Source organism: Sparassis crispa (genome assembly GCF_003851025.1).
Source record: "Sparassis crispa DNA, contig_000018F, whole genome shotgun sequence".
Classification (NCBI taxonomy): domain Eukaryota; kingdom Fungi; phylum Basidiomycota; class Agaricomycetes; order Polyporales; family Sparassidaceae; genus Sparassis; species Sparassis crispa.
The window spans coordinates 190,658-218,554 of NW_020939765.1; the positions used below are offsets into that span (position 1 = coordinate 190,658).

At 51.2% G+C, this 27,897-nt stretch overlaps 8 protein-coding genes across 8 annotated transcripts; 6 read left to right on the forward strand and 2 right to left on the reverse strand.

Annotated features, from left to right (window-relative positions):
• Positions 1 to 2,953: 2,953 nt before the first annotated feature.
• On the forward strand, positions 2,954 to 4,132 carry SCP_1900740 (hypothetical protein; the record flags this gene model as incomplete). Its single annotated transcript, XM_027765337.1, has 5 exons — positions 2,954 to 3,554; positions 3,617 to 3,673; positions 3,727 to 3,854; positions 3,921 to 4,006; positions 4,057 to 4,132. 5 exons carry the CDS (start codon positions 2,954 to 2,956, stop codon positions 4,130 to 4,132), a joined length of 948 nt encoding a protein of 315 aa, XP_027621138.1.
• Positions 4,133 to 5,321: 1,189 nt separating this feature from the next.
• SCP_1900750 (hypothetical protein) lies at positions 5,322 to 5,872 on the reverse strand (the record flags this gene model as incomplete). The annotated part of the gene is made up of 2 exons (XM_027765338.1): positions 5,322 to 5,588; positions 5,672 to 5,872. The coding sequence occupies 2 exons, from the start codon at positions 5,870 to 5,872 to the stop codon at positions 5,322 to 5,324; spliced, it is 468 nt and encodes a 155-aa protein (XP_027621139.1).
• Positions 5,873 to 6,517: 645 nt separating this feature from the next.
• Positions 6,518 to 6,826, forward strand: SCP_1900760 (hypothetical protein; the record flags this gene model as incomplete). Its single annotated transcript, XM_027765339.1, has 1 exon — positions 6,518 to 6,826. The coding sequence occupies one exon, from the start codon at positions 6,518 to 6,520 to the stop codon at positions 6,824 to 6,826; it is 309 nt and encodes a 102-aa protein (XP_027621140.1).
• A 48-nt stretch (positions 6,827 to 6,874) lies between these two features.
• Positions 6,875 to 7,407, forward strand: SCP_1900770 (hypothetical protein; the record flags this gene model as incomplete). The annotated part of the gene is made up of 2 exons (XM_027765340.1): positions 6,875 to 6,889; positions 6,946 to 7,407. The coding sequence occupies 2 exons, from the start codon at positions 6,875 to 6,877 to the stop codon at positions 7,405 to 7,407; spliced, it is 477 nt and encodes a 158-aa protein (XP_027621141.1).
• Positions 7,408 to 7,498: 91 nt separating this feature from the next.
• Positions 7,499 to 7,900, forward strand: SCP_1900780 (hypothetical protein; the record flags this gene model as incomplete). The annotated part of the gene is made up of 1 exon (XM_027765341.1): positions 7,499 to 7,900. The coding sequence occupies one exon, from the start codon at positions 7,499 to 7,501 to the stop codon at positions 7,898 to 7,900; it is 402 nt and encodes a 133-aa protein (XP_027621142.1).
• A 50-nt stretch (positions 7,901 to 7,950) lies between these two features.
• On the forward strand, positions 7,951 to 10,984 carry SCP_1900790 (hypothetical protein; the record flags this gene model as incomplete). The annotated part of the gene is made up of 7 exons (XM_027765342.1): positions 7,951 to 9,007; positions 9,069 to 9,318; positions 9,425 to 9,630; positions 9,691 to 9,872; positions 9,943 to 10,108; positions 10,354 to 10,721; positions 10,784 to 10,984. 7 exons carry the CDS (start codon positions 7,951 to 7,953, stop codon positions 10,982 to 10,984), a joined length of 2,430 nt encoding a protein of 809 aa, XP_027621143.1.
• A 10,114-nt stretch (positions 10,985 to 21,098) lies between these two features.
• Positions 21,099 to 22,490, reverse strand: SCP_1900800 (hypothetical protein; the record flags this gene model as incomplete). Its single annotated transcript, XM_027765343.1, has 8 exons — positions 21,099 to 21,448; positions 21,500 to 21,621; positions 21,674 to 21,750; positions 21,799 to 21,923; positions 21,976 to 22,064; positions 22,179 to 22,231; positions 22,303 to 22,391; positions 22,445 to 22,490. The coding sequence occupies 8 exons, from the start codon at positions 22,488 to 22,490 to the stop codon at positions 21,099 to 21,101; spliced, it is 951 nt and encodes a 316-aa protein (XP_027621144.1).
• A 2,243-nt stretch (positions 22,491 to 24,733) lies between these two features.
• SCP_1900810 (hypothetical protein) lies at positions 24,734 to 27,890 on the forward strand (the record flags this gene model as incomplete). The annotated part of the gene is made up of 12 exons (XM_027765344.1): positions 24,734 to 25,031; positions 25,082 to 25,162; positions 25,220 to 25,299; positions 25,356 to 25,407; positions 25,459 to 26,336; positions 26,397 to 26,423; positions 26,477 to 26,491; positions 26,548 to 26,643; positions 26,747 to 26,878; positions 26,928 to 27,305; positions 27,356 to 27,777; positions 27,830 to 27,890. The coding sequence occupies 12 exons, from the start codon at positions 24,734 to 24,736 to the stop codon at positions 27,888 to 27,890; spliced, it is 2,520 nt and encodes an 839-aa protein (XP_027621145.1).
• Positions 27,891 to 27,897: the final 7 nt, after the last annotated feature.

Here is a 27,897-nt window from a genome sequence, read left to right on the forward strand (position 1 = left end):
TCTGACCAGCCTTTGGATAACATCCACCTACTGCAATAGCTTGTACTATGCATGGCTCTAAAAACAGAGTGTGACATTAATCAAACAATACAACTATATAACAAGACTGACCTCCATATCTCAAAGTTCCCATATGCTCACCAGTATCAACCCTCCACCATCTCACCTTATCCACTGAAGTACCACCAACCAGTCCAGAACCACCATGTATAAAGACGATAGGCAATACTAGCCCTATATTCTCAAGAGGTACCTGAAACTGAAGGCCTTTCTGTCCTGATGGTATCTTATACAGTGTGAATCCATGAGTTATATCATTGACTGCAAGTAGTTTGTTATCAGGAGATATGCTGCATGATCCACTAGACATTCATGAATTCCTGCAAAAGTCTCACAGTGGACAATGTGTGATCGACTTACCAAAATGGCAGACGCAGTGACCACAGAACTAAGAATGACCCTGAGTTCAGAGCCAGCCAGCTTCAATACAATGTATTCAAGTCAAGGACTAAGAAAACATAGGCAATTGCACTTACACTACCCCATGGTGAAGGTAGGATACCACCAGATGATTATTGGAAGGTGATGTCGAGAGCCAATGAAGAGAAGTTACTCGAATTGGTGCCTCCGAACGAAACTCAGCGGTGAAAAGGATAGCACCTGGATCATCCACAATGCCTTCTAGCTTCCACTGAGAGTCTGCTTTCCTTAGTAAGTGGACAATAACTTGTCAGCAAAAATTGCGCACATGTATCTTTCCAGAACCATACTTTCACAACACTGAGAGCAGCACTCGCAAGTTGTGCATTGGTTTGAGAGTTAATGGCAAGAGACTCAATAGGAGCAGGGTGGCCCTCAAAACCGGAGGCAGTTATGGTTGCCTTGAGTTTGATGGAGAGCACATTAAGTGAGTGACCAGACCCAATAAGTATCAAACATAAGTGCACGCTACCTGGTCAAAGGAAATGGTCAACAAAGTCCCATCTTCAGTTCCACATAGAATTCTGGCAGAATTGCTTGACCAAACCAGCGATAGGACTGCTGAATGTGCAATGATACGGTGAACAGGTTCCTGTAATGTCAGCGACCAGACAATGATCTTCTTGTCCGTACTTCCGCTAGCAAGATGACTGCCATCAGGACTTATTGCAACACAGTTGATGGTATCTTCGTGTGCATAGTCGAAAGTAGACTTGAGTCGATATTGTAAAGGCATTATAAGCAGTGGTAACAGCACCCTGGCAGCCCTCGTTGGACTCTCGGTGAGGTTGCGTAACCACGTGGTCCGACCGAGTACTTGGTGAAACCTGCTCAGCCTACGCCTGTCAAGCTTGTGACTTGAAGCTTGAAAGCTTGAGCGATAACCTCCGCTTGTCTAAGTGACAAGTCTATGTACGGACATCGCAGTGCCACACATACGCTGTCCCTAACTATAGTTCTTCATCGTTCCACCATGGCGTGTCTCTGCGGCGCGTGCGTAAGCTTGTCTTTCACAAAAGACAAGGGGGCGCATGTAATGCAGTCGACGCTCTCATTAACGCCCCGTGTCGAATGCAGCAGCCTCACCTTTACTTCGTTCGTCCTCCGTCGTCAAGTTGTGAGTGACGTTTAGGCGACGCTCCCACTTCTCCATATACCGTACAAGCATGCAGGAGGTGCTCTCCTCAACCGCCTCTCATCCAGTCTTCTACACCGCTCAATCCTTCTGCGTGAAGACAAGCCTGCCCATGGACGCGAATATCTACGGTCGGGGCGAACACACAGAAAACTTCCATCGCCTTAGTGTCGATTTGAGACTATGGACCGAGATTGGTATGTCATGACGAGGTTTCGTTTCGAGCCAAGTTTTAGGATTTGACGAATGGTGGAGGTTCGCGCAGGATAACGATGTCCTAATGATTACCGAATACGACGGAATCATTGAGGACCTCGCGCCGTTTTGGGAGCTGCCTGCTGATGAGCTGCGGACAAGGGCAGTCTGGTGCGTCATGAAGTCTTCATATACATGTTCACGAACTTCAGTTTGAAGTGATTTTGCATAGGCTGGCCATCTTCCTTCTGTCGACATGGTAAGGGTTAGAGATGGAAAGTCTATGGCCGAGAATATTAAGGATGTCCACAGACATCAGTGCTCGCGCCAAGGGCTTCCGCAGGATGATCGAGAAGTTCCAGGACAAGGTATGTATGCCAATCCTGTTGAGATGCTTCGTGAAAGATCACAGTGTACTAGCTTCCCGACCTAGACTTCCCTATTAGCGTTATGGTGGAGGGGCATATTCTCGTTCCTTGGGAGCAGCGCGCATTTCCCAACGAGATTTCAGGTGACTCAAAACTCATTGACATCGCGCCATGCCAGTCCTTGACTTGTATTCCAGATAGCATTCCAGATAACATTCTTGCTGAGCTCAGTGGGATGTACTCACCCGACTGGCGAGGGGAAGGCAACGTTTGGGAAGCATACCGCTGTACATGTCTTCCAGGCACGCCTGCTCGACGTCTCTTCAGCTTGTTCCGCGCCTCCTCTTCAGAACGCACAAGCCAACTACTAGCGCGTAACGAAGAATTTGTTTTTTCCACCGACGTGAGCGGAAATTGTTCATTCTGCCTCAGCCCGTTGGCACACTATAATCAAGGACACTTCTTCTCTGATTGGCGCACAATACCGGCTCTGTTTCCAATGTTCTCTCCAGCGCAGGCATCTGGGTATTCTGATATCAGAATACCGCTCGCGCAAGCCGTTTTGGAGTACGAGAGGAGATATGGGAGAAAACCCCCGCGGGAGTATAAGAATGACAAGATCTTCTGGAGAGGCACTTCTACTGGTGGTGGTAGTTCCCCCGCGGCTTTGCCGCACAGTATCAGCGGCATAGGTAAGCCCAATTTACTTATTAAATTTCTTTCTGGCTGAATGTGAATTTAGGTTCGTCCGCATGGCGAGCGGTCGAGTCGCACAATGGTGTTTGCGGACCCTCCAGGTTCAAGCAACTATATCTATGCAGAGGTACCTGTGGGGATGCTCAATGACGAAATCGTGGACGTCGCTTTCGTGAACTTGGTAGACTGGTACCACTTCCCTGGAGGTCTTTTGGCGCTTGTCAGGGCCCACCGATTCTACGACGGCGGTGTCAGTCTTGGTGAACATTGGAAGCACAAGTATCTTGTCGACATCGACGGTATGGGATACTCTGGACGGTTCCTCTCTTTCATGGAGTCGGACAGTGCAGTGATGAAGTTCACAGTCCATCGGGAGTTTTTGTCCGACTGGATACAACCTTGGTACGTGCTGGAGAACAACTCTACTCGCTGTTGCCCTAAGCCGTTTCCTTACCCCATGTTACACTACATACCCGTGTCTCAATCATACCAGAAAATTTATAATATACACGCATTCTTCTCAGGAGCAACCCCCTCAACCCTAAAAATTGCTACTTTGACGGCATCAGATCTACTTCCTGACCAACGCTGTACGATGGACGGAGACCGCCGACTGGGACGTATCGCAGGTGCTGGGAAGCAGTGGAAGCAGACAATTGGAAGACGGGTGGATATGGACGGTGCGGTGCCACCTTATCCCAAGACTACATGTACGAGTGTCGGGTCTTCACGCTTGATCCAGATTGCTTCCCTCTACAGAGGCTCAATTATCTCCAGCTCACGACCAACATTATGGTGCGTAGGCGATCGGTCGCTCTCGCATAGTTATTCCATCGCTGATCCGAGTCTCAGCTACGATGATTGACCCTGCTGTTGTATACCTCTCCGAGGAAGGATACGATGCTCTTGATCGCGGACAGCGGTCGACGTCTGGCTCAAGGCGGCAAAAGGTAACGACTTCTCGGGAGTCGTATGGCCTGGTACGGATGGTCTGGTATACCGTCCCAAGGGCGAAGGGCCAACTGAACGCTGATCTCATTTCGCAGGTTGGCGGGCACTTGTCGAAGTTTTTTGCTTCGCATGATAGACAACTGGCTATCGCTTCAGACTGGTTCACCCCCGCTGCACAAGGGTATGCAACCCCTTCTGTTTCACCGTCCTCGAGCTCACGCAGTAAACTAGCTTCTGGTTATACGGATTTAGCACCTTCTACAACGTTGAGACAGGTCTCGACATTCAAGCGCTTGGATCGGCATGAACGAGCCATTCAGTGTTCGTCGTTCGTTTCCTTCACTCCCGGATATTTGACGTAACACTCTTTTCTTGTTCGATTGTAGCTCTGCCTCTAGTCGTGTGACGACCCCTTCGGTCAGGCTGATGCACAGGGCCTTCCACCTGCGCTGACGACCGTTCCTCTGGACCCAAATGCTCCGATCTTCAGCTATCGGAACCTGTCTGACACGGAAGAGGGCCGACACGAGTAACTACAACGTGCTCAATCCGCCGTATGCCATCAACAACGCGTCTCACGTCTCATTGAAGGCAAGTTTGACTGTGATGTCTGAAGGCTTACATGGCATACTCAGGCTAGGAAGGCATAGGCTTTGAATTGAAGCTTCAAGTGCCCCTCCTCTGTTTGTTGGAGAACAGACAGTGTAAGTTGGCTGGCTTCACTTAATACTTGCAAGTTACTCTACTGATCGTGGCCATGCACTTTGTCAGATTTGCGCAGACGACATGGTCGACAGCCTTCGCCACTATGCAGGTCACCCGTCTGGGCAGAGATGGGCCCGTCATAGATGTGGTGCGATATCAATGAAGCTAGGGGTTCCGCGTGCTGAGGTGACGTGCTCGTTCCTTTGTCCCTCTTCCTGAAGGTTTGCTTTGTACCCAGCTTCTTGGGCCTCTTTATCTGGTATTTGCCTAATCCACTGGCTTACTGAATTGGCTTACTTCGTGAACGTTCAGGGCATCATTAATGTGCGCGCTCACCTTTATTGTCAAAACTCGCAAGCGGCGTGCTGCTCACGCCTCTCAGACCATTTCGTTAGGCTTTCTTCTATGGTGTTGTGCGAACAATGTTGCATTTCACGCAGTCTCATCAGATTTGTTGCTGAGTACACCGTTCATCAGGGCCTCTTATATTGAGACCTATTCGTGTTCATCTCAGAGTCATATGACTGGGAAGCTAAACACGGCTAAATCGACAGGTGGCTGGCGAGCCTTCAAACTTCACCATGGGCAATGTGGCCATCTTAAGTGTGTTCTTATCGGGCGATTGTCGGTTATCGGTTACCTCTGACCCCAGCAGCTCGGTGTGACATCGCTCGCGCAAGACGTCCTGAAGTTCGCGTGATAGCCTCGGCAATGATAACAAGAAGCTGTGGTCAAGGGCATAAGGGACGGTCAGCGTATGTCTGACAAGCGACGTGTATGTTTATTTACCTTCACGGAGCAGGGCAGGTTTTGAGATAGTTCTTGAGGATCGGGAAATCGGCCATCGATGCTTCTGCCATCTGAGAATAGTCTGCGTCGTGGTATTTGGCGACAACGGTGTTTCCACGCCACGCTTTAGCCTCGTTGAAGGAGGTGCCCTGAATCTCGCGGATGCACTTGTTGACTGGGAAGGGCATCCCATCACGGGAGACAATGGGGTAGAAGAGTATGTACGGAGTGGGGAACTTCTTGTTCATGCCATCAAGGGCCTCAACAAGCTAAACAGGTGTGGGAGACGGGAGAACACGAGTGAGCGTCATGGCCGGTGTTTAATCTGGGGGAGAGATCGCATTAGACGCACATGATACCGCCAGGACCTGGGCCCCAAGCCTTCAGCAATATAGTCGATATGAATCTCTGGGTGTGGCATGCGACCACAGCGGTAAGGCTGGGACGGATTGGGAAGAACCACATTGAGCACTGTGGTCATCAGGGAGACCAAGTGGGGGGGACGGTCGTCGGAAGGAAAACAAATCGCGTCGTAGGGAATCATTTGGTCCATGGCGAAAAGACGAGAAAATTGAAGTGTGTACAGTGAAGTAGAAAGTTGGACGAAGAGCGAAGAACTGGAACTTGGTGCTCACCGAGGAGGACTGCGAGGGGAATATATACCGCTGGGGGTGTTGCAGCATGCATATCGAGGGATATAGCCCACTGAGTGGCAAGGCTGGGAAGGAAATGATGGACTGGAGGCTCATGGCGGATGCATGCGTGAACCTCGCGACTGGCAGATCTTGGCAGCGTCGAGTAACGGTTGCCCGAAAAGGCAGGTGTAGTGGCCGTAAGAGGCAAGCATGCATGACCATCACGACGCATGCGTGACGGCGCGCAGGGTTAATGTTAACTGAATGTTAACCGAAGGCTAACTTCCGCGTGTCGTCGCCGGCTCGCTGCTGTGTTTTTGATCAAAGGGAGCCCCTGTTCGAATTCTAGATTCCAAATCAATACTGCTGCGCTACCCTGCAAACCACGCCATCGATGGAGTGCGGCGTGCTCGTCGCGTCCCATCTTTCCTCCCTCTTCCCGACGTCGTCCTTGCCCATCTCCGTCCTCACATCGCATAAGGATATTCGAACTCAACCTTTCCGTGGACTCCTCTGCTCCCCCAGAACATGCCAGCTACTCCACCCTCTTTCATACCTCCAGAATGGGCACCATTCTGCTTCGCCTCACACACCGTGCCACCCTTTTCGAACTCATCACTCTCACCCGCGATGCTCCCCAGCTGCGCTTTGATTTTCCTGGTGCCATCTTACCCTCTCCGGCAGTTTTCTTGTGGGAAGAGCGAGAACTTCACGTTATTGCCGTCTCAGTCATAGGCTTTCTCTATCGCTTTGTCCTCCCTCTTCAACGTGGCGCACAGCTCTGGCACCCCAGCAAGTACTGGTTTCGCCAGTACGACATCCAGAACATGCGGTCAGACATGGAGGGGTTGGGCCACATTGTGTTGTTTTGAGTTTGCCCGGTGGTGCCTTGCTACGTTTGGAAGCAGAACTTCTTGGGAATGATGACGAGGACGGTACGGCTCTCGACTCGCCCCTGGTCTCGCTGCGGCCATTATTAACCCGCTATTAGATGTTTGGCAAGAGACAAAATTCCATCCTCATTTCACTCCTTACTTCGATCACCTCGTTGCTGCCCTTGCAAGGCGGTCCTCCAGGAAGTTCCGACATTATCTCAATGGCGTCCTTCCCCCAGCCAACCGATATTGAGCACGTTTGGACTCTGTCAAGAGATCGGACCCTCCGGCTTTGGACAGCACGAAGCGGATGTGTTGCTGAGAAGTCGCTCGCTGCGATCATTCCAGGAAAGGCCATCACGCCTGCTTTGACATCCGCCTCAAGCTCCGGAAAACTCTCGAATCTTCTGCCTGCAGATGCGCGGAAGCGTCTCAGTGTATTTCCAGAGTTTGAAATGGAGGACCCTGTGCCTTATGTTCTCGCGTTCATCCCAGCTGAATCATCCTCGACTTCGGGAGGTTATTTCCATCTCTTCAGCTCGCATTCCAGCGATCTACATCCTCTGAACTACTTTTGAGTGCTCCGTCACAAGTGCACATTGTCATTTACAGGACTTCGTGGTGATTGGCTCCACCCTGTACACCATCTGGGATAAGCAGGGCCAGTCAATGATAGAAGACGCCAAGATTTCGTTTCATGATGATAACAGGATCGAGGTGGTGTGGAACACCGCGACTTACGCCCATGAGGCGGAGCTCACACCGGCGTACCTCGAAGAATTGCTTCTGTCCGCAGGCTCCATGGCTGACAAGTTTTTCGGAGCAATCTCGAGACCAGGCACATTCTCGCCTGTGACGCTTCGGACTGTCATTGATCAGTACACTGACGCATGCCGCTCCCTCCCCCCGCCATGTATGCCACAGCTGTTGACCACGTACGGCAGCGTGGGCGAGCAGATTGCTGCCGTAGTGGGCGGCACGGTTGAGCTCACCCGCGATCTCAGTACCGGTGCTTCGCAGTACGACAGGTACTGGAACGCGCTGAAACGCGCGACTGGGAGGGCTTCGTAGCGCGGTGTCACGAGATCGAGCGCCATGTGCGCTGGCCGCTGGCGATCGGCATGGGAGAACCCAGGGAGGGCATTCTGGTCGTCGAATGCGAACGCATCGCGGCGCTCGTGGATGAGGACTTTCCTCTTAGGTCCCGCCGGCTTCTCGTGGCGTCTTCTCCCCTGGACCCCCAATTTACCCTCCTGGAGATCCTGTGGACGCTGCGTGCTAAGATTGGCACCCGGCCCATGCTTGTTTTTGAGGATCGATTGGTCGACCTTGTGCATCAAGAGATCGCCTTCCCATACGCCGATATTATACAGGACCAAGCCGAGCGGATCAACATCCGCGAGGAGCTCGACAAAGGCATGGAGAGTTGGATTGCCGGGCGCTTGCAGAGCATCGACAACATGTCAGACGCTATTCAATCGGTGCTCAATGTCATTGGTGGCTTGGAAAAGAACGTGAAGAAAGAAGATGAGGATGAAGATGGGGCGTTGCGGCTTCCATCCGCCTATCCGGAGTGGTGGAGGGCGCTTGTGTCTTCGTACGTTGCAGTTTCCGTCCAAGCACGATATGGCTTGTGTCTGTCACTCGTTACGTTGCTCTTCTTCGTCTCGGAAGATTTGCCACAATGGGATCCTGCGTTGCTAGCAGAAATCTTTGTGGTATTCCGTGGGATCGCCATGTTCCGGTACGCGACGCGCCAGCCAGCTGCGGGCAGCGTCAGTACGCCAGCTGCTGAGCCCTTGACGGACGAGGAAGTTGTCGCGAAGATGAGGGACATGCATGTCTCCTCAACAGCCTCTGGATTCACGCCGAGCTACTCGCTCATCCACCGTCTCCTCACGCAGTACGGCAGCGATGCAGCAATCGTGCCTGCCTCTGCACACCTATTCTTAGATTCTTCCGGGCTGCTGGAATCCTTATCTCCTGCAAATGCGACGAAGCTCGAGGTGCTCTTTTGTGAGCGGCTTCGCCTTCTCGGATACCGCAAGGTTTCCAGAGAGAGCTTAGCGTGGCTACCCAGGACAGCTGGGGTGACGTACGTGCTTGGCCGACTGTGGTTGGATGAGGGTAGGTACGATGATGCAGCCTCTGTAATGGAGGGTGTGGCAGTCAGCTTCGGTGAGTGGGTTGGAGGGTGTAATCCCTGTACTGCGTCACTAATAATGGTATCGCCCGCCAGGACGTGACAGCGCGTTAACCACGGAGGACCACGAGGCTCTGGCCGGGGTACTGCCAGGCGCGGCGTTCTTCCAATCTGTGTTCGATTTCTATTTGCATGTCGCCGGCCTCTTCAAGGCCGTTTCTGTGACATCAAGTGAAGTGGTGTTTTCCCAGCTCGCTCTGTCCGTGGCACCGCCAGGCGTCGACAGCGCGTCCCTGTGGCACGCGGTCATAAGAGGCCTCACGGACTTGGAGCTTTATGAAGATGCGTATGTCGCACTAGTCTCCCCCTGCTATGAGAAATTGTGTGTGGGCGTCTTCTTTCTGTCCCCGTCCCGTGTGTCACATGATAACTTACTGTCTTGTGTTTACCAGAATATGGGAATGTGTGAGCCAACTGATGTACCGGATGTGCGAGGAGCACGCCGTCGACCGGCTCATGGCCCTTAATTTTGTGGGCTTTGTGGACGAGGTGGAGGAATCGCTCTCGTTTAAGGCCCGGAACGCGGACCCGCGAGTACGACCGTTCTACTCAAGGATACTCTACATGTGGTATATCTCTCGTGGCGATTATCGCAATGGTCAGTCGTCATCCTTTTCCCCAGGGAACGTCATTCTCAACCATGTTTCTCGAACCTTAGCCGCCCTCACAATGTACCAGCGGGCGCGGAAGCTCGCCAGCCTGTTCGGAGACCCGGCGAACTTCATTGAAATTGCCGAGTTGCGGCTTGAAGCTTATGTTGTTGGAATGAATGCTCTCGTGCTCACTGATCAGAAGAACGCATGGATCGTCCTGCCCGTCACGGCCGAATCCGAACACGAGGTAAACGGGGCTTCCTCGCTCCGGATCGCTTGTCCATGATGCTAATTGAAAATGATTTTGACGCGTGCAGCCCCGTAAGCACCGTAAGCTGTCGCGATATATCCCGGAGGACAAGTACAGGCCCGGGAAGCGGGACATGGAAGTGGTGGAACTGGCGGACATGCAATACGAGTGTATACTTTTGGCTATCCGTCTGGAGTTAATCCACCGCGACCCCACACTTCTGTCAGTTGGGGGTAAGTTGTGTCCGGTTCCCAAGCTTGACGTCCTCGTGAGCTGACAATGAGCCCGCAGAAGCGCTGCTATCGCCTCCGTCCGTCGTATTGCGTCTGACACAAGCGAATCGCTTCAACATGGCCATGGCTACCGGCGCGCACGCACACTTAATGTCGACATGACTGATCTCTTCGGACATTTGACCGGCCTATTTTTGCGCCAACCCGGAGGCTGTCATGTAAGGCTCTTGTCTGCCTGTTCGAAGCCTCCGTTGATAGCAGCGAAGACACGTCTGACTGGCTGCTAACTGACAAAGTGACTTCGTGGCCCGGCACTGCAGCAGACCGAGGCTGGCGATACCTTCGAGAGTCGCTGGAGCGGCACGATGGTCCGGATACGGATTACAGATACACCAAGGTGACATTGGAAACCATCTTAGAACTCGATCGCACATCACCACCCCCACAGTGGTTGACTCAGTCGCTAGAGGCAAGTCTTCTACGCGCAGCCATTGTGGGCGCATCGCTAATTCCCCCGCCACAGGTGCACCACCCTGAGTATCTGATTCGCACATGCCTGCACTACGAGATGTTCGAAGGGGCACTGGAGCACACGTTGTCGCTAATGTGGAGAGTGAGTGTCCAGACCCTCTCCATCGTCGTGGTCACCCTTCTGATTAAGCTGCCTCCTTGCAGAGTGACGCTCACCTCGCACAGGAGAGGCCCAAGGCCGCGTCTGTAACCTGGCTACCATATACCTTGATTGACCAGGTTCTCGCCGCAGTGGATACCCAGCAGGGGCTTCCCATCGGGGCTCAGTCTCTACGCAAAGAATTGCGGACAGAGATTTCCAACCGCATAAAACGCGTGCAAAAATTCGGCCAGTCTGTCCGATAGCCACGGTCCGTTTGTTGTGATATCCCACTGCTTATTGGTAGATACTGTACGTGTTAATCCTGCACTGTTCGCACTACTCATCACCCATGCCGTCGTGTAAAATAGTAATACCGTTTCTGGATCTATTTTACTTTACACCATGGACATCGTCGCCCCGAAGTGGCTGTTACTTTGACTAAGTGCGAGGTAAGTAGAGAAGGCTCTCAACACCGCGTAATGGCCTCTCTTCTTTCTCCGCATCTGGGGTGCCTTCTTTGATGTTAAAAGTCCCGACAGTCTCCGCTGGGTCGGAAATGCACTTGGTTCGGGGAACAGTAAGCCACGAGTACGTCCTATCCACATCTGCTACGATCATATTTTGTCCTCAGCGACTCTTCACCGCTGACACACTACAAATTTGAATGCAGATAGCGCACCAGCAGGCATCACCTGTGATGCATGCGGCGGTGCCGAATGTCGGAGAGATGGCCGTGTTCCAGCTGTGTGGAGACTATGGAGGCCCGTGTATTCTCCCTTTTAATGTGCCAATAGGTTCGGCCTTAACGCCGCAGTCACCCGCATTGCAGCATTGTGCAGGAGGGTGCATAGCTCCGATCGATGACTCCCCCAAGAACTCGTGAGTCTCTTAGGAGCGATCTGAAACTTGAATGGACGCACGGGTGATAGGTTCGAAATTGCAAAAGAGTGAAGTAAACCGTTCTGGAACAACACTGGAGGATATTGGAGGCATGACCTCGCGTACGACGCACGGTATTTCCTGTCACACGGCAGTGACGGTCAGATTGGACCTCTTCGCCAGCCATTGCACGCATGCAGAACAGGTCCAGAGCTAGCTAAGTGCAACCCAAAGAAACGTCGAGATATGACTCTAGTGGGACTTTCATTTGCAGAAACGGTTATACAATGGCGCAGCTGTTGGCAATGCCGCACTAACACCTTCGGCGCGATCTTCCTCTTCCATGCATACTCAAGTCGCGTCGAATTATCAACAGATAGTGGACGCGCTCAAGGAGAACCCGCCCGCTTTTCTGACACACCCTCCATCCGTTCCTCCCAAGTCGGAATTTTGGCCTAGGGCGAGGGCGATCTGCACAGTGCCACCTTCTGACCAGCTTCGCTAAACTGTTTCTGATCCCGGTCACTCTTCCGCATCTCCCACGAGCTCCAGCAGCGTCCGCAACACGAAGAGCTATGTCTCACATACCCACTCGCTGTTCGGTCCGTCTTCTTACTCATCTAGGTTAACTTGGACAGATGCAGTGCATTTCCCATTGTCCGGGAGTCCTCCGGCTGCCGATGGAACGACATGGGGTGTAGGAGGCTTCGCAAGCTTTCTCATCCTGGTCCCGCATCTGTGGCTCCCAACGCTTGCGGTTCAGCCAGAAGGTCAAGCAGCAACTCCCTTTGTGAGGGAATGCATTCGTCGAGCTTAAATGCTAGTTCCACGACTACTCCCCTTTCTTCTGTGCTAGCTACACCTCCTATCACACCTGAATGCGATTCGTCCTGCATGTCGCCGGTCATCGTCCCTGTACCTTCTCAGGAAATGTTCCATTCACCATTACACTCATCCATCGGGCTGTCCTCGATTAGTGTCAGTCCAAGGGGATCGCGCAAATTGAAGAAAAAGCGACCCCCTCACCCCCCGTCTTCTATGATGCGTTCGTTTTCAGGCAGCCCCCTCCCCCCTCACATACAGACTTGAGGAACGTCAAAAGGTCAAGCACAGGCTTTATGGTTACCTCCCTCCAGTGCGGTCAGGCACGCACTTCAAATTCAAGTTCAAACTGTCAATTGAGTACTGCAGTGCGACTCACTTCGCTTCTTAAATACAATTGAACAGCTCCCCGCAGATAAGTAATCCCACCTGGCCCGGCCCAGTCAAACAGGAACAAAGGTATACCTTCACTAATCGACAAGAGCTGGGATCGCGTACTACGTGATCGAGTGGCAAAGTCGTAGCAAAGAAGCAGAAGTAGCCAAATGCATGGCCGCACGTCTTCGAACACAGCGTGAGGCAGCTTGCGGGCAGGCGTACAGCTCTCAGAGATGGCGGGATGGATGTCCTCAGAGACGCGCCGTGCACCTGCGTCCTGTGGCCGCTTTTTGAGCTGGTCACGCAGGGACCTTATCTGACTGAGGAGGACGATGGTGAAGGCAGACTTCTCATCACCTTCGAAGCCTGCAAACAGCACGAGGGTGGAAACACTTATGGAGATTTGTAGTCAGCAGGGACAACATTAGTAGAGCGCGTAAGACGTACAAGGCCTCCTTGGGGTAGGCAAAGCCGAAACCGTGGTGAATACGATCTTGTTGATGAGATTATCTGGGTACGAGCTGCTGTGGTTGCTCTTCCGCTTGTTCTTCCACTAGCACGCATACAAAATGCACCGTCGTTGTCAGGTTTCTCGAATAGGCTACGGAAAGACATGCAACATGTCAATATAAGCCAGTACCAGTAACCTGAGAAGTTCGACGTAGTACTTGCAGTCGAATCCGCTCGCTGAGCGCGGGCTCGAGCTTGTCGAATTCGTTCCAGGGCAGGCAGCTGATAACAAACTCAATGCCTTCCACAGTTATCGTCAGAATCAACGCACTCACTTCTTCAGCAAGTAAGTCGAAACCGTACGAGACCATATCTAGAAATTTTCGCTCTGCGGCTGCTGCTGGTTTGTCTGGGCCTGCTGGGTGCTTATTGGCAGCTAGAAACGACTTGATCACTGAGGCTCCTCCTTCTACCATGAGCGAGCGGATGCCCAGATCCCACAGAGTCCTGAGAAGCTCGGGTATTGATATCATTCCTGACAATAGTTCGTGTTTTCAGTGCCATGAGGAACGCAGCTAAATACACACCATGGTCTGCGCGAACTTCTACTAAAACGCGTGCGCCTGCCTCCTCCAATGCCTGCCTCCGTGCCGACCATGTGGCGAATGCTTCGCTGTCATTCCCAGAGGGATCAATCAAACTGGAACAGATCACCCACGGCCTCCTTCCTCTGCCTTCTCTGTAGTTCTTCAATAGCTTGCAGTCCGGCGAGACTTGGTAGATAATATCGGTGTGGATAATGCAAGGGAAGAGGCGGAAGATGCCGTGCTGGAAGAATGAACCCATGGGGGACTGGGCTATACCACGAGAGACTGAAACAGCGTACCGATCAACTGCGGATCGTAATTCAACGCGGTCCCGATGCCAACCAAGATAGAGATGCCAACCAAGGTAGAGATGCCAACCAAGATAGAGATGCCAACCAAGATAGCGTCGTGCATGGTCCTCATCCTGAGCTTTCGGGTGCGAATAAGGACACGGACGAATGTCGATCTGCGCGAGGAACGCACCAATGCGTCATGACCATGCTCTCATTTACGCTCAATGCGAGCTGTTTCCCACCCGCTCCGGCGATCTTGGCGTCCAAAGATTGCGCAAAGGTCAATTTCGTTGGATTTCGTTGGATCTGGCGACATTCGCCAGATCAGAACGCCGAGCTGCGCGAGCTCGGTGCGCGTGATGGATATCCGCCGCGAAGCAACCTCCCCTCGTGGTGGTCCAAAAGGCTGCCATCCTAAGCGTAGATTATGCACAAAAATGGCGTCACTGGCCCGCCGCTCTTCCAGGATGGGGGACCCCTTCTCCGATGCTGGTTCGCTACGGGCTTCTGGACCTCCTGAGAATTCCCCGGACTAGTTCCTCTTAGCCTTCACGCACGATCCACACTTCGGAACCTCTGTCAATGTGTGAGCGTGAAGAGAGAACGCGTACTTGATGATGGTGGGCGCGAATTACGGTGTTCATCCTGGTTGAACCTCGGACTGACGCGTTGCTGTCGCAATCACGTGGTGGTTTTTTTTCCTTCTTTCTCCGTTGTATGAACTATTGATACAATGGTTCTGCATCCCGTTGAATATTGGGAACATGTCTATTTCACACATGACGTTTAGTGTCGATCGAGTACATGCACAATGTGTTATCAAATAAAGAGGGTGTACATCAGTGCTAGTGGTAAGTGGTAGCTCGTATAATATGCTGAGGCAATGATGTCACATTGCAATGTTATGATACTGACATTTAGTATACTAGTCACTTAAATATCATGCTGTCATACTTTGTGGACTATAAGATCCCAACATATGTTCTGAACAAACAAGTGGGAATGCCTTTCCCGGTAACTTTGAATTGTAATATTCACTTACAACAGAATTAAGTACACCCGTCATAGCTTATTCAACCCTTCACGTGCAGACTGTCGCTGTGAAATATATTGCTAGTGCAATACGTAAACGTAACTGCTGCTAATACCTATATAACTTCTTTGTCTGCGCATCGGGAGGGTTCCCGATAGGGTAACCATTGTACGCATGTTATCTAGATCCAGTCCACGTGCACCTTTACTTATTTCGTGTACGAGTATTCACCTCATCCAGAGAACATTGGAGGTTATTCTTGATGTATACACTCTACCGACCGTCTAGGTAGCAACCCTCCTATGCACGCAATATGCGGTATGTCTGGCGGATTTATCCTCACCTAGCTCCTTCCGATACTCTGGTTATTTACTCTATATGTTTTCCTTCCAACAGCTGCTCGCTCCTTGCTGTTCACCATGGAATCGAACATGATCAATACACATACATGGCAGGTCACCGCGGAATCATTCTCAATATCTGACACGATCTCAAGATAGATAACTTAATTAACATCGAGGTATCGGTCCGGGATGACCGAGCACGCCGTCATTGCGATCGGGGCATGACCTGCATCAGTCGCGAGAACAAAGTGCGTCTGTTATATCGGGTAGAGTTCGACTTTGACGGCGACGCATCGGGTTTGCAGATGCTTATAGGAATCATTGAGAAGCACACGGCATTTAGCGTGGAGATTATTGCAGGTGCGTCTATGCACGAATTGCGGCTGAATGGTACTCAACTTGAAGTGCGGAGATCCGGTGTACCGCGTGTACGGCGCAGCTCGGAGGAACCGAGGTACTTCAATTTGCCGGCTCTGGCAGACATGTTATCGCGAGGGCAGTGGTAGATTGGTGGACCAATCTGCGTACTTTACGTCGAGCTCGGCCATGGTACCAACAGTGCACTGGACATATGTTAGCCACACCTGTGGCGATAATGCGACCTGCAGAAACACACCTCGACCGGGACACTGGAATCTGGACTATCAGTCAACATCGGTGTTCGTGGTGTAACTCACGCAGGCACACGTTGGAGGCAGGGTCATCAATAAAGATGCTGGACATTGTCTGTTCATGGTAAGCTTGCTGCTACTCACAAGTCCGTCTACCACGCACACGTGCTGAACGCTGTTGCGAACATCCTCGATGATTAATATATTTCGCGCCACTTCCACCGTGCAATAACCAAGTACCATGGGCTTGAATAGGGAGCCTCCATTGAGAGAGATCAGGTAATCAGCGCGGGCCCATACAAATGCGGGGAGAAATACGAGAGAAGCATGCACAATGGCTAGCATGTGTACAACAGGGGGAAAGAACGTCACCGGGTGACGATGAACCCCACTCATTCGAGCTTAAGCACGAGCGAGGCTCCCTCCAACCCATCGACTCCTTGTTGAGAAAGAGAAAATTATTGGTCGAGCGGTATCATGTTTGTGGTCTGTCGACGGTACCGTGGCTCCTTCAGTACGTGTGTTCCTCGGGTCGTGTGTTCCTCGGGTCGTGTGTTCCTTGGGTCGTGTGTTCCTCGGGTCGTGTGTTCCTCGGGTCGTGTGTTCCTCGGGTCGTGTGTTCCTCGGGTCGTGATTTCCCAGTCGTGCTCCTTTGCACACGTCATTAGACTGCCCTTACTCGGTGGGTATCATATCTGCATGTGGTATTGTGGGCAGCCAACGTGCAAGACAAGTCATGTTTGAAGTAGATAGATATCGACACCACTTGCCTAACTCAATCCGAATTCTTCTGCATCGGTCATTATGGCTCAACGTGATCCTTCAAGGGATAACGATCTACGGTCGTAACAACGACAAAGATCAGATTCAGGCTTTGTATCACAAACAAAGTGAACGGTCGATAGTAGATGAAGAGATTTTCTACATTCAAGACCTGCTAGTAAGTGTCGCAGAAAAGATCACGTACAAACGCCATTTTCTCCTGCAACGTAATGACGGAGGTGGTCTGTCGATCTCGGCACTTCGCAAAGGAGATTCTCAAAGTGTGGATACTCAAAGATATTTTCGCGTTCGGGAATACGAGAAGGGCAGCACCGGCGCCTATACTTACACTAGAGTAGATTCCGATTCTGATTATTTGCGCAAGTTTATGTACGGACGCCCAAATATTGCCACGCGTACGCTGTCCCTAGTGCCTGCCTATTCTTCGTCATTCCACCATGGCGTTAGTCTCTGCGGCGCGTGCGTAAGCTTGTCTTTCACAAAAGACAAGGGGGCGCATGTAATGCAGTCGACGCTCTTATTAACGTCCCATGTCGAATGCAGCAGCCTCACCTTTACTTCGTTAGTCCTCCATCGTCAAGTCGTGTAAGACTACGTGTGTACGAGTGTCGGGCCTTCACGCTCGACCCAGATTACTTCCTCTACCGAGGCTCAATTATCTCCACGCTCACGACCAGCATCATGGTGCGTAGGCGATCGATCGCTCTCGCATACTTATTCAATTGCTAATCCGCGTCTCAGCTATGATGATTGACCCTGCTGTTGCATACCTGTCCGGAAGGATATGATGCTTTCGATCGTGGAACTGCGGCCGACGTCTGGTTCAGGGCGGCGAAAGGTAATGACTTCTCGGGAGTTATATGGATTGTCTGGTATGAACGGTGATCTCATTTCGCAGGTTCTCCGGCACTTGTCGAGCTTTTTCCATCACATGGTAGACAACTGCTATCGCTTCAGACTGATTCACACCCGCTGCACAAGAGTATGCAATGCCTTCTGTTTCACCGTACTTGAGCTGACGCAGTAAACTAGTTTCTGGTTATACAAATTTAGTTCTACAACACCGAGACGGGTCTCGACATCCAAGCGCTTGGATTGGCCTGAACGAGCCGTTCAACGTTCGTCGTTCGTTTCCTTCACTCCCGGATATCTGATGTAGCACTATTTTCTTGTTTGATTGTAGCTCTGCCTCTAGCCGTGTGACGACCCCTTCGGTCAGGCTGAGGTACAGGGCCTTCCACCTGTGCTGATGGCGGTTCCTTCGGACCCCAATACTCCGAACTTCAGCTATCGGAACCTATCCGATACGGAAGAGGGCCGACACGAGTAGCTACAACTTGCTCAATCCGTACACCATAAACAATGCTGCGGGGGGCGCTGTCGAACGGGACATCCTACGTAAGTGAGGTGATTTGGACAGACCCGAGAGAAGAGCTGACTTGATCGATGGGTAGACAAACGCGGCACATTCGAATGGTCTCACAGAGTACGATACTCATAAGTTGGACACGAACACATTTAATTCCGATGAGTGCTCACTCGGTGCAGATAACATGTTTGGCGCCATTGTGTCCAACGCTATACGTATGTCGATCTACCGCAGTTGTTCTGCGTTTCGTCACCTTACGGAGTGCAGGTAAGAATCACTAGAGCGCATTGTGATTAGCAAGGCTCATCCGGCTGTCAGGTCTTTCACGTACGCAGCCGATGAGGCCATCCGTTATTGAAGCATGGCAGGAATTTTTACTCATGCGACACGGCGGCGGCGGCGACCACTCGTCTTTTTGAATATATCCGAGTGATGTTCTATCTGTTTTTTTTCCCATCGTACGACCGCGGTCATCTGCGACATCCACGTTCTGCAGCTACCATCCCGGGAAGTGCGAAAGCCAACAATACATGACCACTGCCTGCTCCGGCGCAGCTGCGTGCTGACTTGTTGTCCTGCCAGATCTCTTGACCTGGAGAGGAATTGCACCTCTGCCAAGCTTGATGCTGAGCCCGGATCTGAGTACGAGACCGTCAAAGAATATCGCACGGAGCCCCCCCGCGAATACTTAATATTACCGCAGAGGTATGCTCGACGGAAGCTTCTACCGAGTATGCTACTGAGGAGGCAGGTGTCTACGCGGACGTCTTAGGTGTGAACGTACCCCCTTCGGGGATTCCAACGATACCGGAAGCGTAGCTGAAGGGCAGTAGGAGAGGAAGGGTTACTCCCGCTAGAGCCGGAGAGGTTGACGCCAGGCTCGGAGGATATCCCTATTCCACCGTCAACAGACAGCCCCTCTGTAGCTTCGAGGGAGTTGTTGGAAGCTCCGCCTGAAACCTGCACAGCTTCACCTGCCCCTACTCCTTCAACTGAAGTCCCAATATCGTCTTCTACTGAGTCCACTCCTTTGCCTTCTCCGATTCCTCCGTCGGAATCGTTACCTTATCTCTATCGACTGTGACAAGACCTACAGAGCCTTCTGTGACACCTACGCCCTCAAGTATGCTCACATCTGCAGTCGCGTCCACAGTCACGTCCACGATCGAGCAACTACCGACGCTATCCAGCCCCGCAATTCCCGAGTCTCGCTGTGGGCCGAATCAGACCTGCATAACGGAGATAAGTACCGAGGCCGGCGTCTGTCGTGTCTACGCCACCGCCGCCGCCGTTGAGCCCCACACCGGCTAACGCATCACTTTCTCCGAGTGTCCCATTTCCCACGCCCCATATCCGCTGAATCAGTAATGACCCTTTCACGTTCACGTTCCTCCGTCTCGTCGATCGATATTTGGTACGCGTTCATCTGTTGGGGGTGCCGTCCATTATCGCGCCTTCGACGAAGCCATCTCTCCTTTCTACAGCTCGCTCACCACCACCGGTCCTAGTGAGAAACCCGTATGTTAATCACACGTTTACCGTTCGCTCTCGACTGATCCTCTTCTCAGGTGTCGCCATGTGGACACCCCTACCGCCTTCGCCTTCTTCACCTTCTTCGCTGCCTCCACCGAAAGGTGCCTTCCAGAGACGATTCTGTCTAAGGCTCCGAGCACGGTTTTGACTCACGACATTAACCGTTTGTTGCAATATTTGCATGATGCTGACACAGTTGGCAGAGGAGAACAGATACATTTAAACCTATCTGGTAGTGAAGTTGTGCCCTATATTTCATAAGTAGAAGTACAATCTGGCAGTAGAAGTAGCATAACCCTGTTCATAATACAGCAGACAAATGCTGGTGGTTGACACCAGGCTCAAGTGTAGTCATTTGATAAGGTGCAGAAGGACATGGTGTCCTTCATGCGCAACATCTTCTCTTGTTCCCAGAGGGTGGGAGGCTGCAATCGCAGTCGATGAGACACAAGAAGGACAGGAGGGTATGCAATTGCATATGGAAACATATCCAAACGTTGGTGCAGGTCATCTTTACCAGATAAATGGATATCATGTCTGTCATTAAGCTACACAGTAAGTGATCGGGGTATCGCCACATCAGAGAACCAGCAACACTCAACTGCTTGCAGAGGTGTTTCTTTACTTCGGCTTTAGTAGCATCCTCTCCGGCAGTCTTACCATAATCGCAGTGGAAGCAAGTCCAGCAGGAAATCCTGAGATTGGAATCGTGACAGGCCAGACTGGAGCTCGAAGACTCAACAGTCTTCACCTTTGCAGCAATCTCGACATTGACCCGCTGCCATACAATTTCTCAAGGCGGAGAATTGCCATGGTCCTCAATTGAATGAAGCACCTGCTATCAGGATCAGCAACAATTGGGTGAAGAAATGCAGCCCACAAACCGCTGCCCGCCATCCCATTACCACCAGCATTCTACCACGGCGACTACAGGACACACAAGCCAGCCGCAAATCTAAGGCATCCATCTGTGTAGCTGTAGCATAGAGTGGATTCTTGCCGCAAGCCTCTATCACGTTACAAATTGCAGGACCACAGAAGTTTAGGAGACCGGCAGACCAAGGATGAAGACCACGATAGTGGACGAGCAATGCGCTCTCATATATCGAACCCTCCATTCGTGGGAGGTCACCATCAATGAGGGGGTAGCGCTCGACAAGCTTCTTCCAGCTCTTGTCCACGGAACGAAGGCATGGGTGGTCGAGAACACTTGGCCACGTTTGAACATGGCCACACTGTGTGCACCGAAACACGGCCTGTGCCAACTCTGTAAAACTGGGACCAAGTCGAGAAGATCAGCGATTGTGAGTGTCCTTTGAATGAAAGGAGGCAAGAGCCTCCAGTTGGGCCTCTACATCCGAACGCCAGCGTGAAACTAGAGTCGGTAACTCCGGAGCGAATGTGCCAGGCCGAATATTGGTAATCTCCAAGGGAAGGACTGTAATGGTCCGAATCTCGGGGAACACAGACAGGTCAACGGCTTGCGGCATTGGAACCGAGCTTGATAAGTTCATGCTGTATACAGAAAGTGCCCCATCAAGATTACCCAGGCGCACAGTATATGTCATCCGTTTCTCCCAATTCAGACGTAATGTTCTTCTCCCTTCCATAAACTGTACAATCTTTGGGCGAATCATCTTCCATTCTAGAACAGCATGTTAGAAATTCACATTACAGACTATGTTGTAAGACATACCGTGATCGGTGAGGGGATCCGCCTTACTGTGCACTAGAGGGTGCTCGAAAAGTTTCTTGTATCTCAAGCCTAGCAAGGGAATATCATCACCAAAGCCCACATCTACCAACTTGTCCTTGAAACTAAATGGAGTAAATATCCAAGATACACTAAGATCTGATAAAGGTCACTCACTCCAACACTCTACAACGCTGATCCTGACGCTGATCAACATCAACTGTCATTGACCATAATCGACATAAGGCGGCATGCTGGAAAATCCATCAGCCAATGTCAGTATGTAATGGAATGTGACCTACTTCCATGATACTTCCGGTCCTACGCACGCTAGACACCACAAGTTCTTGGTGTTCAGCTGTTGTCGTGGCTGCTGCATATGCCGCCTTGAAGGCAGTGAAGTCAGGTTTGTAGAACATGGACCCACCTGAAAAACGATGAACTTGAGTCTTTTTTGAACAACAGAGCATGGCACTCACGCGCAATGGAGGGAAGCAGATCGTTCGAGGCAACATGCTGCAGATGACGTTCTTGTGGGAGCTCAGCCTTGAGATCACTTCTTGTCACCCTGATCGTGGTCAACTATGAAAGCTATTCTGGAGGTCATGGCCGCTCACATTTGTTCCTGACATTCCCGACAGCAACGGGTGCGAAATTCCCAAATAATCCACTCCAGACCCACATTGCCACAAGCACACCTGGCACAAGTCTCTTCAAAAACGAGGCTAGCGTATGCTGGCTCAGACAAAAATGAAGGGCAGTAAGGTAGACCAGGGACATTTAATTGTGCCCTTCTCCATACTAACTGTGCCGAGTGATTCATCAATGCCCGTCGCAGAGAACGGCAGGTGCGAGAGATGTGGAGAATATCCAAGGGCATAAGGTATGACAACACCTGTCAGAATATTAGCTAAATGCATTGCATTGCACATTCGAGATCCGACCCACCTCGCAAAAAATTTCCGGTGGTAGATCCACTACGGTGAGAGACCATGACAGAATCCCCGAGCCGTGTAAATTTCGTTTTCCAGATTTCTTTCGAGGACTCCTAGGCATATTTCAGACTTCGTGAAGGTAGAAAATTGGGGCTTACAGTGATCACCGGCTAGCTTTATATACAGCCCAGCCTCGTGCCGCCGCTCGCATTAACATGTCTTTCTTTGTCGCAAGGATAAGTGGCGGGAAACAATGGTTAAGAAACATTGTATCGCCAGGCAGTTCATAGATCACCAGACACTCACCTCATGTCGTGTCTGCGAGGCTTTGGCGATCCAGTACCCGCATTGTTCTGTACACGTTAAGACAAACAGCTCCCCATACGGCGCGACGAACAATGGAAGCAGCCACCCGAATTCCACATGGTAAGTTGTGCGGAATTCACAGGCGCGGCCGCCGCGTGTGCTTTGTGGAGGCTTTTCGGGTTCAATTGGCCCCGCTAAGGTGCACTGCAGGTTGAACACGTCTTAGAAATCAGTAGGTGGCACAAAGGAATGGGTTCACCCGATGTGTGGGGTGTCCCTTTGTCAACACAACTTCGTTCACGAGGTGAGCATGAGGCTCTGGCGAGTGGCACTGGATTGCTATTTCAATCTGACGCCACACAGATGCTCAAATTTAACATAAGTGTACTGTGTTAGAGTAGCAACAAAAACATTCAAAGACTACATATCTCGATCAAGACCATATGGGAGGTAAGGCAGTGGTATGCCTCCGTTGTGTGGTCGGCCTCACCCAAGTCGGCTCCCCATTGGCACCGAATGATAGAACTAGGTGAGGCAAATCAGGATGTTTTTGCTCCTGTGGCACGAACACCGGCTCCCATTGTCCACCTCCCTGTGCAGTAAACATCCAAATTTGTATTTTCGTCGTCAGATTGCCCTCGTCGCTGGAGACTCGATGAATGAATAGATCGCCTACACTGAGTCTGACTCGGGGGTGGAGGCGTTGAGGCGTTGAGATGCAAGTACGGCCGTGGCTGGAGTACCAAACAGTATGCCCATCCTCGCCCCTTACTTTGCGCTTGTTTGGTTGTAAGTGCGGAGCCTGTCAAAGAGCAGTCAATGTATATCCACTACGAAATTGCAGTAAGTGTAAATACATCCGGCGGGCTGTTCTCTACCTTCGTCGCAGAATATTCTGGTTGCAAGGCCTAAGGGGGCAGGCTGTTAGTTTGACAACGAGAGCAAACGAAGCGCAAGGCTATTACATTATTCTGGGCTACTTGCATGTCTCTCTTTCCAGTTGCTTCCCCGCGGGATGCGGCGTGTCTGACGTCCGATCCATTCTCATGGTGCTAAAACACTCATCAAGACAACCTTGGACCTTGCAGGTTCACGGTACATTACGTTTTGTTTGATAAATGGCCCATCCCTAACGTAGGCCCTCTGTGGCTAGTGCAAATCTACGTTAACAATCTCTTCCCAATCAGGCAACAACTCACAATCGATACGGTGTCTTCTTCGCTATCCTTCTTTGTGTCATTCTGGTGGATCTTCTCTCGCTGAAAATTTTGAGTCAGGACACCATCCTTGGCGAGAAAGAACAAGATGGGCTACGAAGGTACCGAATCGCAGACGCAGGATCGGTGTAACGCCTAAATTACGTCGTCTTGGACCGAGGGCAGGAAGTTCACAATGTGAAACACCATTCCCTCCAACTGGGAACACTGCAGTCCACCCAAGACTGGACATATTGCTTGGGAGTGGCGTCGGGCGCGAAGAATCCGAAGCTCGAAGGACGTTGCACACAGGGGGGAAAGGCATCGACGTCTTATTATTAAGGATCCGGGCACGAGTCAATCTCCGCCGGGTTCCTGGTTCTTTGCCTATAGACAAAGCAGTACGGCCGGAGCCAGCCCGGGCCGACACTCAACTTCCAGATCCAGTCTCCTTTATAGACGACCGGTCGTCGTTTCAAGCCCTGTGTCCGCGACGCTGCTATACCGAGGATCTGTACCTGTCATAGAGATATTCTGTCTTGTGCTATCACGTATGAACTGAACTGCCAAGCAACTCTCGTCCTACAGAGGAATCCGGGTGAATACATATTTTTTGAAATGAAGCCAACACATCTCATTCGCTTGGACTCGGATCGAGTTGTCAAAAGCCTGTGCGTGAACGCCTGCCTCGCCACCTACTCATTGACATCACACGCGTGTCGTGGTTCCAGTCGTCTTCCTTTCATGGCCTTCATTTAGCCGGGATTGTGGATAATGGAGCGAGACAAAGAAGCCATCCTATGGTTGTTCGTTCAAAAGGAAGAGCGGCGAAAGAGATCCATTCGTCGGTGCTCCTGTTCCCGTTCTCACTCTCGATGTCCACTGACTACGCAGGTCGCTGGCGTGATCTTGTACGAAATGCCTTGCCTGAATGGTCAAGAGCCTCTCGAAAGACCTACCAAGATGTCGAGCCGCTCTCATACCATGATCCTCACCCGCTCTCAGGAACTCTCAAGAGAGCGTCTAGTGATCTACCCCACCCAGCTGCTCGCGCATCCAAGAGGCCGGTAATCAATTGGTCCGCAGGAGATAGTGAGGGTGAATATCTTTGTAAACGTAGCTTCATCCGAATCTTGACATATATTAAGGTCTGGATGTTGTTTCCTCCGTGCCCGCTGTTTCCAATCAAATTTGGAATGATGCCACGAAAGCGATCGCGAGTCCTCCAGGTGATGATTCATTTTGGGATCTGGTAGATACCTCGTGATGACATTCTTCTCGTTCAGAACAGGATATGGACATTCTGCACTCTACTGGTAACAGAGTCAACAGCAGTGAAGGTGACGCCGCAAATGTCATTGCATCGGTATGCTTTTTCCTGCTCGTCGCCGTTCTCCGCTGAATGATCCCCTCAACGTGTAGCCATCCGACACACCTGGCGTTCATCAGCATGCATTAAGCCAGGCTTCCGCTGGTGCGTAACGAACTTTCATCGTGTGATTATTTACCGATGCAGCGTCTCCAGTGGTACAATGGACAGACTCTCCCATTCAATCGGAAACACGTTCAGAGGTCTCTGCAACGTCGAGTGGCAATCTGTCGGAGAAGTATACGTGCAGCAATGAACAGGTGCTATTTCCTGCCCAGCCTGTGCTCTCATCGGACGTGCCCGCATCGTTGACCGTGGTGGAGTGCAAGGAACAACCTGTCTCACTTCTTCCATCCACGTCCGTCACATCTCCAAGTGGTATCATTTCGGCACCGCCAGCCTTGACCGAGTTATCAACTTTCGCAGACAACGATGAAAATTTGATTTGGAGCATAAACATGCAACTGGGAGACAGTGATGGGAGTGGCAATAGCCAGACGGAGGACACGGAGGATGAGGACGAAGAAGGAGACGAAGAGGATGAGGATGGGGATGAAGGCGAGGAAGAAGACGAAGAGGCCGAGAATGAAGACGAGGATGGCGACGAGGAGGAAGAAGACGAAGGGTACGAGGAAGATGAAGAGGACCAGGAGGATGAGCAGGACGAAGAGGACGAGGAAGATGAGGAAGACGAGAAGGACGGGAGGGAGGACCCGAGCAATGACGATAGCGACGGCAACAATGACAAGGTCGTCATCATTGGCAATAACAGCAGCGATGACGACGAGGACAGTAACAACAGCGACAGTGTTGGCGGTGGTGGTAGCGATGACCGCAGGGAATTTTCCAACAGCACTGCTGAAGAAAAGGAGAGTCAGAATGATGGCATGGCCATCGATGAAGAATATGACCATGGCTACATCTCCGATGAAATGGATCTCGATACCGCAGCAGACGGGGTCGCATCTGTTGCAGCGGGGAGTGCGCCTCAGAGTGGGACGAACAAGCGTTCGATTTTCGAAGTCAATTTTTTGGTGAGTTGTCATGGCATGCCCACTCTTTTACTATTTGCTGCTGACCGGTGGGCGTCCAAGGAATCTGCTCCACCTGCCAGCTATCCGGTAGGTCAAAGCCATACTCATACGAAATTTCACATTGAAGAGAATCGTTACAGGCAACCATCCCTAGGGTGGGTTCCCGTTCCCGTACAGCACAGTCGATCTTCGATGTAAACTTTTTGGTAAGGGTTATCCTTATCTAAATTTTTGCGTGCTGTCCATTGATTCCGTATTTTATGTCCTGGAGAATGATGCTTTCCGCGATCTAAGTGTGGGAAATCAAGTGCGTGCTACTGTAACTTCTCCCATTACACTCTGTTTATATATGTTCTCAGAATGCACCGGCCACTAAGAAAGACATACAAGCCTTAATTACAATGTAACAGGGCCTTGCTCAGGAAATTGCACATCTCCGCAGGATTCCGGAGTCTTCTTCAGCGGAAGATTCTTTCAGCTGCACGCAGAAGAAATATCGCGGTAAAGTCGCTCACAGACCCGGTCCCAAACTGAATGTACAGGTATGTTTATGTGTCTTTTGCAGTCGCTGTGTAGCTCATAGCAACTCAGAGCAAGATTCGCCTGCACGCTCTCGAAATGCTTGGCCGTGAAACAAAGCGGAGTCCCATATTAGGTGCTTCCGACAAGGAAGTTGCATTATTTGAGCGCCACAAACATCCTGGGCCATCGAAAGAGTATTTCCGTCCTCATTTCAATGGTACTCCTCGAACACCGTGGAACAGGCGTCTAGCTGAAGTTTTCACGAATGACTTCATTTCACTCGGATGGTCGAAACGCAAGGATTTTTCTGAGATATTTAACATGTTCTGTACGCATTTCGAGACCCTTAACAAGCAGTACAAGAGACAGACCCGAAGCGCGAAGAAGCCTAGCCAGGCCGAAGAGGACAAGACTGCTGAGGGGCATCGGGATCAGAGGTGTCGGAATGTATGTATTTTTTTGATTGTCCCGATGAATAAAAATGACGGCTTTTGCAGCTGAGGACGAGGCGATTCGAGGCGATTGGGCAACACATCGATGTTATCCGGTACAAGGATCTATGGAATACGATTCCTCCTGGGGCCATGTCTGGCGATGAATCCGATCATAGATCAGGCAAGCTGCGTTACGTGGTTACTAAACTACCGTGGCGGTCAGCGGAGGCCGAACGATGGCTATGTACCTTTGACCTCCTGCACCTCAAAACTCGGTTTCACGATAACGGCAAACCTAAACGAGGAGCCTTCCCTCATCACCGCATCAGAGGATCCTCGAGGATAGAGCGCAATGACGACCCGGTGTCCGGTTTGCCTAGGAACTTTTATGATGCTACGTGGCTGAGTGATCAGTCTGAGGACCATATACGGGCATTGGATATACAGCCCAGTGTTGACCTCACCCTGTCGCAGGACTGTTTGAGGTGAGTGTGATCCATCCGATTGGGCACATTAACTTAATACTCTTTTTCGCAGAGAGGCCGCAAGGTTCGCACGCATAACTAATCGACGCACGCCACCTCGTCCCAGGGACTAAGATTAGT